Raw genomic sequence first — 13,919 nt, forward strand, 5'->3', positions numbered from 1 at the left:
TGGGGAATGGGGGAGAGCTGATAATTATTGGGATCACAGCAGGTGGGCTGGGTGGGAGATTAACCCTTTCCTCTGCTTAGGAAACTCCACCCTCTGAAGCTGGTATTTGCACTGGAAGGAAATCCTCTGTTGGGCTCATTGCAGGATTTCCGCCCAATGCAACAACAACTTTCAGAGGAGAAAGAGAGATTTTCCTCAGGACTGCAGTAGGAAATGAAAGGGTTAAGTCTCCCCCATCATAATAATTATTAGCATTTTTTACACCTATGCATTAAAAGCAAAGACACATTTAATAGCACATCTAATTTGGCCTTTAGCCTATAATGAAGCCTAAGCATATGAAAATTGAATAAACCTAAACATTAGGAAGAACTTCCTGACAGTAAGAGCTGTTCGACAGTGGAATTTGCTGCCAAGGAGTGTGGTGGAGTCTCCTACTTTGGAGGTCTTTAAGCAGAGGCTTGACAACCATATGTCAGGAGTGCTCTGATGGTGTTTCCTGCTTGGCAGGGGGTTGGACTCGATGGCCCTTGTGGTCTCTTCCAACTCTATGATTCTATGAATAATCACATATTCTTTCCCTGATTCCCCCTGTCTTCTCTTCCTCTATCTTGTGTTAAATTTTAGATTGTGAGCCCCTTGGGGCAGGGACCTTGACCTTTTGTGCTCCTCGTGCATACCGATGAGGCTATATAAGTAAATACAGTAGTATTAGTAGCATCAGCAGCGGTGGTGGTGGTGGTAATCTAACACTCTCCCCACCTCTCTGAGCACAGAGAAATTCCAGAGGTGCAGTGCTTGCCTAGGTTTGGTTTTCATTGGAAGGTAGTCACTGGAGGCTTATGGTGCTTTGCAACATAGGAGTTTATTTTCAGATATACAGTTTGAGCCTAGGTGAAGGCACACAGCACAAAAACATCTACTCTCACTGCTCCGTCCCCAGTTAGATCTGAGCAGCTTATAGAGCCGAGATTTCAGCTGTCTCCCTCTTTGTCTCTGTCTCACTCAAATATTGCAGTCAGACAGAGGCAACTAGCTCCCCCTGCCCTTTGTCTGGACAGGGATGGTGGCGGCGGCAAGTATTATTCAACCACCTCCTAGCCTTCCTGAGCCATTTACTTACAGTTTTCCTAACAGAAGATGTGCCTTGCAACTTTGCCACACACCGTTAAAGAACATGTGGAGACTTTTTGGATTGCATTTACCCTCTCCCAATCTTACAACAGTTTCACACAGTTTTCAACATCTGTGATACATTGTGAAGGAGATGGGTAAGATTGCGGTTCTGGATTTATGTCCTTTCCCCATGTGATCATATTATAGTTGAAATTAAAGGCCTGCGATGTTCTGACTTCCTTCTGATCTAAAGCCAAGCATTTCCAGTCTCGCTTATTGAAAGAAAGGATGGGAGGCTGGAAGCTTCCGCCAAGCGCATGAAATGGTGTTATAATCAGCACTTACTTAAGTCGGAGACTCTGCTGGATAAATCAGACTTCCCTGTGACTTCCAGACACACCATTTTCCTGGCAAGGAGATGTCAAAGTTCTGGCTGAGAAACTGAGATGTTTTCCGCAAAACCGCTGAATCTAGAAGTTTCTGCCAGTGGGATTAATAACACTCTTAGGAAAGATGCTTTTCGAAAGGCTTGCACCGGCCTTTGTTACAGATGGTTTGGTCAACATGGGATGTCATTGCCCTGCAGTCTGCCTTACTCTGGAAATGGTGGTAAAGGAGCAGTTAGGAGACCCCGTTCCCCTCACACAGCTACAATTCCCAGAGTAGCTTAACCGGCAAACCCTCTTCCCAGGGGACTCTGGGAATTGTCGGCCTTTGAGGGGAATGGGTCTCTCCTCCTAACAACCTTCTTAACAAGCCACAGTTCCCAGGATTCTTTGGGGGAAGCTGTAGCTATTTAAAGCAGCACAACACTGTTTTTAATGGTTAGTGCAGATGTTGTGGACTATGTTGCCTATCAGCCCCAGATAGCACAGCCAATGGCAACTGGGGTTGATGGGAGTTGTAGTCCAAAACAACTGGGGAGAACCAGGTTGGCAAAGGCAGATGAATCTGATACAAAGCACCTTCCTACATCCTTGCTGCCCATCAGTTACCTGAAGCAGCCGTGTCTCCCGTTGTCCATGCTCTGAACCTGTTGCCCCAAATCTTTTGTATCTTCTTCAGTTGTCTCCTTTCATGACGTTTGGAACCGCAGCTCCTGCCAGCCCTTGGAGAAGCTCGTTGATGTGGTATCCGAGTACCCCAGTGAAGTAGAGCATGTGTTCAGCCCTTCCTGCGTCTTCTTGCAGCGCTGCAGCGGGTGCTGCGGAGACGAGAGGCTCCAGTGCGTCCCGACGGAGGTAGCCAACGTCACCATGCAGGTGAAGAGGTTGGGCTTTGGGGTGCTTGGTTCCCAGCTGTCTCTCCATGCAATTGTTAGGAATATAGAAAGCGGCCTTATACCAAGTCAGGCCATTGGCCCATCTACCTCATTATTGTCTACACCAGGGGTTGTCAACCTGGTCCCTACCGCCCACTAGTGGACGTTTCAGGATTCTGAGTAGGGGGTTCTACGGCACAAGCTGAATCCTCCTTCAATCGAGCACTGGTGGGCGGTCATGCAAGAAAGATGCGTTAGTGGGTGGTAGGTATAAAAAGGTTGACTACCCTGGTCTATACCAATGTTTCCCAAACTTGGGTCTCCACCTGTTTTTGGACTGCAACTCCCATCATCCCTAGCTAGCAGGGCCAGTGGTCAACGATGGTAGGAATTGTAGCCCCAAAACAGCTAGATACCCAAGTTTGAGAAACACTGGTCTACTTTGACTGGCAGCAGCTCCCCAGGATTTCAGACAGGGCGCTGTCCCATTTCTACCTGGACATGCTGGGGATTGAACCTGGGACCTTCTGCATTAAAAGCTGGTGCTTTTACCCCTGAGCTACAGCCCTTCCCCGTAGTGGTCAGCACTTCTTTGCTTCACATCTTCTGTGAACAGCTGGGAAACTGAAGCTCAATGGATTCCTGTGATTCCTAGCAACTGGTATTCGGAGACATGATGCCTCTGACAGTGAAGGTAGAACATAGCCACATCATAGTTGGTAGTCATCAATAGCCCCTCTCCTCCATGGATTTGTCCAATCCTCTTTTAAAACCATCCAAGATGGCGGCCCATCACTGCTTCCTGTGGCAGCGAGTTCCGTAGTTTAACTATATGCTGTGTGAAGAAGTACTTTCTTTGGTCTGCCCTGAATCTTCCAACATTTCTCTTTGTTGGGTGTCCACACCTTCCAGTGGACATCCTTTCTCTATGCACTTTCTCCATGCTAGGCATAATTATATAAATTTCTGTCATGCCGCCTCTTACTTGCCCATTCTCTTAAGTCCCAAATGCTCTGAGAGTTACATAGATTTCACCCTTACAGCTCCTGAAGGTGAATTCAGAAGAACAAGCGCCCTATGTGGAGCTGTCCTTTGTGGAGCATAGGAAATGTGTATGCAGGTATGTGTCTTCATGATGGCATTTTTCTGTTTTAAAAAATTACATTTATATACCACCTTTTCTTTTAAGGAGCTCAGAGTGGTGAACGTGGTTCTCCTCCTCCCCATTTCACCTTCACAACAGCCCTGTGAGGTAGGTTAGGCTAAGAGATGGTGACTGGCCCAAGGTCACCCCATGAGCTTCTTGGCTGAGCGGGGATTTGAACCCTGATCTCCCAGGTCCTGGTCCAATACTCTAACCTTTACGCCACACTGGCTGTCCTGGGTATCCAGTACCTCACAGGAGTCAAGTAATCCCTGGAAGGAGAGGGAACGATGTGGGGTAGGGAGACCCCTTATTGAAATCCACAAGCCCCTCTATTTGACTCCCTCTAATTTTAGCCTTCAAAAAACAGCAGCCAAGGGAGCCAGCAGAAATATTTTTTAAAAGGTGAGGGGGCTTGGACTGGTGGTGCCTCAGGCAGCCTGTTAATGTAACCTGAGCCTAACTGGGGCAGGTGTTCTCTGTTCTTGTCATGGTGAGCCACAATAGGATGTATCTGGGCCGGTGGGGGGAGTGCAAGGGAACTGTATTATTTGCAGTTAAGTCCACTACACCTCCTCCCAGCCTCAAAATGAAGAAGCAGGACAGTCGCTTTCAGCATGTTCCTCGACACCTCAGGCTTGGAACGTTCCTTCTGCACATTTAGATCAAATTCCAGCTTTCCCCCCCGGGGGTTAGATTGTTGACACCCAGCCCTCCTCAGCAGGAAGCAGTTGTTCTTTCACCATTTGCTCTGCTCCAGGAACTCCACGCACAATTCTCACTCTGATTGACTAGAATTTTTTTGGATTTGTTGGCTACATAAAGGCAAGGCTGCTGGAGTAACTGAATCTCCTCAAGTCTGCCGTGCCTTAAACTGACCAGACTAAAAGCATGGCTGTCCTAGCCAGCACACAATTGGGGTGGGGGGTGGGGATCCTGACAATCCATATGCTGTCTGTGTTAAAAAGCATAGTAGTGAAATGTTGTTCCCAACAATTCAGTTTGTGTCAGAAAAAGCTGGATCCTGTGGTCAATGCCATTGTGTATCATTGCTCATACTTTTTTTCACAAATGTTTGCATTTTGCACAATTTAATTATGGTTTTCCTTGTCACTGGGAGGAGCAGGAACAGTCGAGGTCACCCCCAATCAAGAAGATTTCAGCATACATTGGTCATATTCTTTCAACCGTATCTTCACAGTCATAAGGACTAGAAACTTAAAAAAAAAATACAGAAAGGAAGCTAAAATTCTTATGAAGCCAAGTTCAACATTCAGTGTCATATTCTACATGCTTTCTAGACACCAGTGGAATTGCAGCAGATACACAGCCCTGGGGGTGCCCTACACGCCTGATACTTAATGAGCCAGCAACCCAACCAAGTGACAAAATGGGACAGAAGTAGCAGCTGTTCCAACTCAGCTGTCCATCCGTGGCCTTTGGGGCCTGTATAGGAACCTCATTTTACCAAAAGGAAGAAAGAAACAGCCGCTGCTGCTTGCAGCACGAACACACACAGCATCAAACAACCCTTCACTTCCAGCTAGCGTCCTTGCTCTCACAAGCAGAGACAAAACAAAAACTACCTTTCCAAGATAATTATTCCTTAGCTTAATCAGTGTATTGCCTCTGAATACACTGGCCTCTGAAATGCCCAAAATAGGTGGTCTCAGACTGGCAACGTGGGGGGGGGGGGGGCTGATGTGCAGTGATGCTGAGAGCATTCCTAACTCCTCTTAGCCTCAGCTAATCCTGTTGGTGAACAACATGTGCTGTAAGGGAGGGTGCATTTTTGCCTGCAGTGCCTGCTTCCTGAAGGGCTCTCTGTAGAGAGACTCAAAGCCACTTGATTCTCTCCTTTATTTCTACCTACCATTCCCCCCCTCAACATCCAATAACATATTTGAAATTCTGTCCCAACAGACCTTTTCAGTGGGTGCAATTGAATAATGTTGCTTATGAGACTGTTAACGGGATCTCACCTGCATTTGGTGGTCTAAGAAGGGAGACTGGGCCTTGTGTGAGCAAAAGCACGGGGCCTGGTTCAGTGATAGACAGTGGGGTGGGTGGGTGGGTGGGTGTGTGATGGGGTGGGGTTGGGATCCTTGGCCACTATGAACCATGAGTCTAGAAGCTCTGAATGACTCTGTTCCTTATAAAGAGGAAATCATCACATTTAGGGGGCAAGCCCATCTGTGTTGTTTTTTTTTGCTATTCCCATCACATTGGATCTCTTAATATCCATGAACGTTGCAGCCCCATACTCTGAACGTGACAGTCTAACTCTCTTCTCCCTAGGCCTCGGCGAGATGCTGTGAAGTCAGGGAGGTAAGTAGAATTAGCAAGGTTTCTGGACATTGGTTACTCTCCATAGTAGAGAGGGGTTGGGGCGACCCAGTCAGATGGGCAGGGTATAAATAAAAAAGTTATTATTATTGGTGTCTCATTTCCCACTTTCTCTTCTGTTTCCTTCCTTCTTCCCTTCTGAAGGAGGAGGAGACCCAAGGGACGCAGCAAGAGGAAGAGGGCAAAGCAGAGACCCAAAGATTGATCCTCTAGGTGAGTGTCAATACCAGGGAATGGGGGGGGGGGAGAATAATTCTTCAAGTTATGGTTTAGCTATAGATGTTTTTTCCCAGAAGTGCCTGCTTTTGGCTCCAGTTTACTGGCATGGATAATGCAAAGTTAGATTATTAGTAAACACAATTAAAACATTAAAATAATAAATAGACACCATCAATAAACTAAAAACATACCAGTATTCTAAATATCTGTACAGATGTATAGAGAGAGAGAGAGAGAAAAAAAAAGAGAGAGAGAGAGAGAGAGAGAGAGAGAGTTTTCACTGCATGTTTGCCAGTGTAATAATCTTTTCCCTGGCTGTGGGTTGTTTTTGGTGATGGCACTCTCGGGTTCTAGGGCCACAGAATCATGACCTCCATTGTTCCTACTATCATAAATGTTTCTGAGGTGCGTTTGTTTCATTTTATATACCACCTTTACCTTCAAAGAGCTGCACATGGTTCTCCAGCTCCCCATTTCATCTTCACAACAACCCTGTGAGGCAGGTTAGGCTGAGAGACAGTGACTGGCCCAAGGTCCCCCAGTGAGCTTCAGTGCTTAGTGGGAATTCGGTCTTCCAGGTCATAGTCCCAACATTCTCAACCCTTAACACTACACTGGCTCTCTTTTTCTTTATGGGCAAACTGATTGATGGAGCTGTTTCACTCACTGTTGGAAGCAGACTTTGGATGTGTGAGCATTCTGTTGGAACTAAACAGTAATCTGGGTGATTTCATATGACAAGTTATTAGAACTTGAAGCTGCACATGCACACAGGTTTTGCACAGTGTCCACACAATGTTGTCCTCTTCAAAATGTTGTCCCGTATTATTTTCCCATTTCCTATGGATTTACAGTTTCTGCAGAAAATCTGATAAATTAAAAAAAAAAAATCTTGCAGAATGCATAAATCCAGATTAAAAGGGGGGGGGGGAATGGGACAGCATTTTTAAGGGTGGACACTGCAAAAAACTTATGTGCATGAGCAGAACTGAGTCTGTGGTAAACCGCCATCTTGAAGCACCCCATAACCCAAAAGGAAAAGTCCCTGATCTACCTAAAGATAAATTTCACTTAAATCCCATTGAAATCAACGAAGTTGAATTTGCCCCCTTGGTTTCAATAGGACTTGAGTAGCCTCCAACCCACCACCTTCACCCAAATTTGCAGCAATGAGGGGGGTTGAGGATGCAATTCTATGGGCTCTGCAGTGATAGGCCCCTCAAGATTCCCCTGACCCAAAGATTTTCCTGCTTGCCAACCTCACCAATTGGTCAGGCCAGAAGAAAATATTTAATTCGCAACTAAAACTTTCGCTGACAGATTACATTCAATCATCCATCAAAGGTTGCACCCCTAATTAAAATGCATTTAGCTTGCTGTGTTTCTTTTTAAAGCTCACCATAAAAACCTTCCCATTTAAGGACTTAAGATCAAAAATAGCAAATACCAAGGCCTTGAATAGCTGGTTTGCCTTTTGTTATCCAGAAAGTAAACTTTAACCTTTCAGGAGGAAAAAGTGAAACTATTGTTTATTTGAGCAGATTGGAGCCCTTATCTCCAGGGAAAGGGAGGATTTGAGGAGATAAGTGGGGCAAGTTTTCCATTGTGCCTTGTAGATGAGAGCATATACAGTGTTTCTGTGGATTGTAGCTGAGGGTGCAACTTTGCCTTTTCCAGCTAAGAAACTCCTATTTCTAAAAATCTGTATCCTTTTAGACTCCTCCCATCTTTCTTGCCTAAAAAGATAAAGAAATGCTTTACAGAAAACTAATGCCTAATAAAAACAGCACTTAACAGTTAAATCCCTTAGGGTTCCTCTAACTAAGCCATTCTCAAGAGTCCACCCATTGAAATCAGTGGACTAAAACTAGTCACATCCATTGGTTTCAGTAGGTTTACTCTTAATTTGACTTAGCTGGATACAACCCTTAGTCTGGATGGAGAAACTAAGGTATATTTGGTGGCAATATTTTTGTTTGCTTAAGTGCAGGTTTAAGGCATAAGGGCCAGGAACCAAAGATCAACTTTAGATGTGCTCTGGACAGTGGGGTGGGGAAGTGGGAGAACTGAAACCAGACAGAGAAATAAATAACCCTGTGCTGTGGAAAGGGAAGTGAGATAATTCATTATATTACTGGGGAAGGATTTACAGTGATAATATTTATGCATATTTACTCATAAGTAAGGATCACTGAATTCAGAAGTAAGCCCTGGTGACTAGTACAATGCCTAAGTATTTTCTACTCAGAAGTAAGAATCACTGAGGCCAAGGGTAAGCCATAGTGAGTTCAAGTGAAGCCTCTGGAAGCTCCCCCTGCTATAACAGGCATGTCAAAGAAACCCCCAGGAGCTGAATATGAAAGAGGGGTGTGCATGTGTATGCAAATGGACCAGGGGGGAGGTGCCGAACCAAGTCTCTGGGGTGAAAGAAAGCCTAGTTTATCCCCTGGCTCTAGCACTTGAGCAAGTACAATGAGATTTTTTTAATTTAAAAAATAGCAGATGTCTATGCCTCACCCTCCTTCCCAACTGTATTGTGGTAAGAATTCACTTCTGCACCACCTTATTTGTTACCCAGGTGAAGGTCACATCTACACTATGCCTTTAAAGCACATATAAAGGACATGGCTCCGCCATATATATATATATATATATATATATATATATATATATATACTGTAGTTTTTAAGGGTTCTAGGAATTGTAGCTCTGTGGGGATTTGGGTTGGGGGAACAGCCAAGACTGTTAAAGCAGTATAAGCGTGCTTTAACTGTTTAGTGTGGATGCAACCTGGGCTTCTGCCATGTGAGTTTACTTAGCTTTGTTTTTTATCTGCTGCTATTTTCTGTGTTGTCCTAAACTGTTTTTATTGCAATTTGTACATCGCCTTGAGGCGTGTGAGGAAGGAGATTAATTCATTAATAATTGCTATTAATTAAAATTCCGTTTTATCTGCATCGTTCTAAACTGTTTTTAAAATAAAGCATGGGAGTCTGTGTTAGAAGTTTAAAAATCTCGTGACCCTTATGCCTTAATCCTGCACATTTTTTTCAAAAATAAAATCTCTTTTCTCTGACATGTATGCTCTCACACAGAGAGATTTTCCAAAGATCTCCATTTCCAGAGAAGGTTGTCTTGTGGGGCTGTTATTCAAGAAACACAAGCTGAAAGCACCCGAGCAGCCAAGACCAGGACAACTAAAACAGTTGGCATTCTCTTTGTGGCATCTAGTCAGATTTTTAAGAGGTTCCTCAGGAGACATGCTTAATCCCACATAATGTGTGGCCTGTTCTGGGAACTTGGAAGCTGGATTCTAGTGAGAAATGTGATTATTACATGAAAGAACTTGGGTGTGGGCTTAGCCACCCGGGAGGCTGTTGGTGTTGCCAAGCCCAATGTGATCATCGTCTTCAGTGGGGATATTATAACCATCAAAACAGAGAGCGGTTTAAAGAACACACAGTTTTCCTTCTAAGAGTTTGATAAGACCACAGCAGATGGCAGAGTGTATTGTGACATTAGACAATGACTCATATAGGCCCCATCAAAGTGGCTTTCAACCTATGTGCAGTTCCCTTTGGGAAGCAGACATCACAGGCCAGAATGCACCCTCAGGCCATACCTGTACATTTAAAGCACTTTAAACAGCCCTGGTTTTCCCCAAAGAATCATGGGAGTTGTAGTTAAGGGTGCTAAGAGCTGTTAGGAGGCCCCTTTTCCCCTCACAGACCTACAATTTCAGAGTTGCCTGGGAAGAGAGATTGATTGTTAATCCTTGAACTCCTGGAAGGAAAAGCAAGATATACAACAAGGAACAAATATGTCAGAGTCACAAGTCTCAGCAAAACACATTTTGCCAACCTCGATAAAATATTATTATGTCAAAGTACAGTAAATAGGAATATTATCTTGCAGCACTTGCAAGGTGTTTGATTATTTCATGGTTGTATTTGCAGATTCATTTTTCATTTCTTAATTTTGTTTTATAGTTGCTGTTTATTACTAAATAACAGCCCAGTGATGACAACAGGGGCTGCATGGGGGACATGGCAATTCAGAGGAGTTACTTGCAAGCCAAACACACCAAGTTGTGTTTTACTTAGTAAAGGCAGCACACTTGGGGAGTGAATGAAATAATGTGGCTGCAAGGAAGGTACTTAAGCAAACATATCCCAGTGTTCTGCACCATTCATGAGCTCTTGTGCTCATGTTATCCCTGGTTTCCCACAGGCATCTGGTTGCCCGCTGTGAGAACAATATGCTGGTCTAGTTGGGTCATTGGCCTAATCCAGCAGGTCATTCTAGGAGTCCCAGATGGGAGTGGTCAACAGTTCTTCCTCTGATTGCTTAGCAATAGTGATAAATTGATCAAGCACCTTTAGCAACGGTAGCACCTGCCAAGGGCCAAAGCATTAGAGCTGCCTCCAAGTTTTGTGCTCTAACTTTCTTCAGAAATGTCTTATTGACTTATTTTTTAGAAGCTAAGAGTCTGGGAGCACTGCTTGCATGGGACCTGATACATCTGTGCCCCCTTATTGGCAGCCCTGTACAGTGCAGTTAATATGACCCTGAAGCAGAGGATGAAGCAGCGGACTGGAGCCCCACAAAGTGATTGCTTTCCTCAAAACACTGAGCTGTTGACAAACTAACTCCAAAGCAGCCTTGAAGTCTTGTGGTTATTCAGCAGAGTGGTCACCTTGAGAGAGAAGCTGTTTAAAACAAAACAACTCAAAACTGAGCAATTCCTCTATTTGGTGGTCCATGGTTAGCCTTAAGCCTTTTTCACAGCACTGTAAACTAAGCAGCTATTGTTAGACATGATAAGTTTTACTATGCAATGCTTTTTAGGTGTGGCAGCAGTAGTGGATTTGTAATGTTTCTGAATTGTCAGAGAGACAGTTGAACTAAGGCCACAGTTGGATGCATACTTACTTGAATAACATGCTTCTTTCTTCTGAATAAACAGAGATGGGCTGGGCTGCAATGCATTCAGTGAAAAGTGTGTCACATCCTAGAAAAAAACCCAAGCTGAGTATCCAAAAGTCCTTTGTCATACAAGAATAAATGTTCTTTTTATGGGATATTTGGATTTTAAGGTTGTTAAATACATTTGACAGCCTGGCCTTGTTAGATTCCTAATTTGCTGAAAATTACTGTATCCACTTTCCATGCCTGTTAATACAAGACCCAGCCACCTTCTTGGTGTTCATCCTGTCCCTTACTCTCTTTCCAGGTGGGACTTCTGTTGAAGGTGGCTGCTTTGTTAGCAGATGGCAGCGCCACAGTGCCTGTATTTATTACTCTGTCCTCTTCAACACTCCCCTACACACAAGCCCATCACATTTTTGACTGATGAATTCTGGAGGGGCCTGCAGCAGTTCAACCACTTTCAAACCATCCTGAGCAAACCAGGAAGAACCAAGGAAACATCACAGCGGGAGCAGATCAAGCCAACGTGAACAGGAGATGCTAACTGCATACAAGGAAGTTGACTGGGGGCCAGGTGAAGAGAAGAAGCCACACATTTGTCTAGGTTCTTTCCCTGCCTTCGTATATAGCTAATATTTCACACTGACATCCAAAGAATTGGAATCAGAATGGAAGCACAAGAAAAGAGCAGTTGGCCTAACTGGCAGGTACAGTATTATGCAGCATGAACTTAGAACAAACTGGCCACAAACAGAAGCAGGTGCTTCCTGCTGAATTGTCTGAATGCTACAGTCTGGCTGGGCAGTGAGGTGGCAAAATGAAACAAGTGGTTTGAGCAGTGTCATCAGCCCTTGGCTAAGTCTTTTTGCTTTCCACCAATTCCGTTGCATTGAAAACGCTCTCTTTATCTTGCCAAGGACTCGTGTATCAGAAGAAACTATGCTTTGTCAGCCCGATACATCTAAAATACCTTCTTCCTTGATGAACTAAAGCCGGAAGAGTACTTTGTCAGGTAGCATCTTTGAAGCTGTGGAAAGAGCAATTGTGTTCAAAGGCACAGATCCTATTCTGAAGAAACCTCTAGCACGTTACTCAAAAAGGCAAGGAGCCAAGGGAATCATGAGATTGGAGAGACAGCCTATGCAGAGCTCAAGTTGCTGTGGGTTTAGTGCGCAAATATCATATTTTACTGCATAAGTAATTGGTTTATCGAAAAACTAGTGCTGGAAAATACACAATAGAGAGAGTATCCCCCAGATCTAAAGGTTCATGTATCTGTAAAGCGCACATAGTCACTTTTCCCAACAAAATTGTAGCAGAATCCTGTGCTTGGCAAATCTGTCTTGTGCTGCTGTGTATCATTTGCATCCATATTGTAACATAATTAACTGCGCAACATTTTGTTGATATAGCTGGTTTTGTGGTGGTTGGAAAAGACAGCCACAAGGTATGGGAGTGGATAGTGCCACTCCATCTCTATCCTGCTACCCACCCTCTCTCCGCTAATTTGTGTCGCATCTAACAGCTGGCTATGTCACCTCAATGCCAATGGCACCTTTGGGAATGGGGGCTGTTACTGGTTTATTAGCACTATCGTATCTCATTGCACAAAGTCAGTTTGCAGTCAGTCCTATTGGAAAGGGTTGCAAAATGTAAGTAACTGTAGCTTGGCTGCATAACAATAGCCAAACTCTGAATGAATAATTGTGAAGCAATAGGCATTCTAAATTAGCTCTCACTGAAGAAATATCGGTGTCGTCGTGTCGTTTTAGGGTGCATAACGTTGCCCATCTATAAATCAGTTACATGCTACAGTGCAGCTGAGTATGTTACAGATCAGTATTAGATTGTAAAAGTGATGGCTAAGCAACGAGGTGGTGCATGACAAATTAGTTTGAAGAACCACATAAGAGAGTGCCTTATTTATCCTTTTGCAGAAGGAGTAGAATATGAACTGACTACTTGTAGTTTCAAATATGGATAACGATGCATTTTGACATGCAGCACATCTGTTCTCCAGAATGCCATGGGACGTGACATATAGATGTTCAAAGTGATCTAGACAAAACTGTGTGAAATACCAGTAGCTGTTAATCAGGACAGGACATGCACCCTCATGCAGTGGTTGTGCAAGAATCTACAATTGCTAGAGGCTCATAGGGAAAACAAGAAATGAAATATTCCCCAACGTTCTCAGCATTTGGAAAATCTCACAATATCCAATACTGGCTTCTGCTGGATACAGGACTAGAAGGACCATTTATATGACACAATGGATTTGCTGTTTCTTGTATATGACAACCTGATTGCAATATGGTCTTGATCTTTATCCTGTGGTAGAGTCTATTTTTTATGGGGTGTGGTGGGACTTAAGATTCCTGCTTTCTGTTCAGTGCAATGAAGCAACATTCCAAATGAATTCTAAATATAATACTGTTATGGTTAAAACACAGCTCCAGATTCTGAAAATATTTTTGTCAGCTCATTCCATTATCTCTTCTGGGGGGAAAAACACTCTCCCAAGAAACACTGTCTGCCTTCTGAGGATGTGTGAGGCATTAACTTCCATTGCGATTCATCATTATTGCTGAATCCCTTACTATTGGGTGGGAAAGCATGAGCCAACATGCTGGGCTGTCAAATGAGAGTTTGGAAGAATGAAGTGCTTTGCTCTGTCACATTTATTTTGGGGCAAGTAATTGTTTCTCATCTGCAAAATGGATATAATTGACTACTAGGCTTTCTATACAACAGAAAAGACGTGAAAATTACAACAGAACTGTTGGAATGTTGGCCTATTGTGGCAAGAGGAACCAGATAATTATATTGATGTGGTAGCTGAAAGACTGTTTAAACACAGTTCTTGTCTGCTTTCCTTTAGTATCCTTTTCTTCCAAGACTGCG

General features: G+C 43.8%; 1 protein-coding gene across 1 annotated transcript in view; it reads left to right on the forward strand.

The window, feature by feature from the left end:
- Positions 1–13,467, forward strand: part of PGF (placental growth factor) — a 34,762-nt gene extending 21,295 nt beyond the window's left edge. The window contains exons 3-7 of the mRNA XM_083504619.1: positions 2,182–2,378; positions 3,421–3,497; positions 5,820–5,849; positions 6,012–6,080; positions 11,320–13,467. Coding sequence (XP_083360745.1) covers positions 2,182–2,378; positions 3,421–3,497; positions 5,820–5,849; positions 6,012–6,072 — 365 coding nt within the window. The 3' untranslated portion in view covers positions 6,073–6,080; positions 11,320–13,467. The remainder of the gene's footprint in view (positions 1–2,181; positions 2,379–3,420; positions 3,498–5,819; positions 5,850–6,011; positions 6,081–11,319) is intronic.
- Positions 13,468–13,919: the final 452 nt, after the last annotated feature.

This window comes from Podarcis liolepis, assembly GCF_965112155.1.
Source record: "Podarcis liolepis genome assembly, chromosome: 1".
NCBI lineage: Eukaryota > Metazoa > Chordata > Lepidosauria > Squamata > Lacertidae > Podarcis > Podarcis liolepis.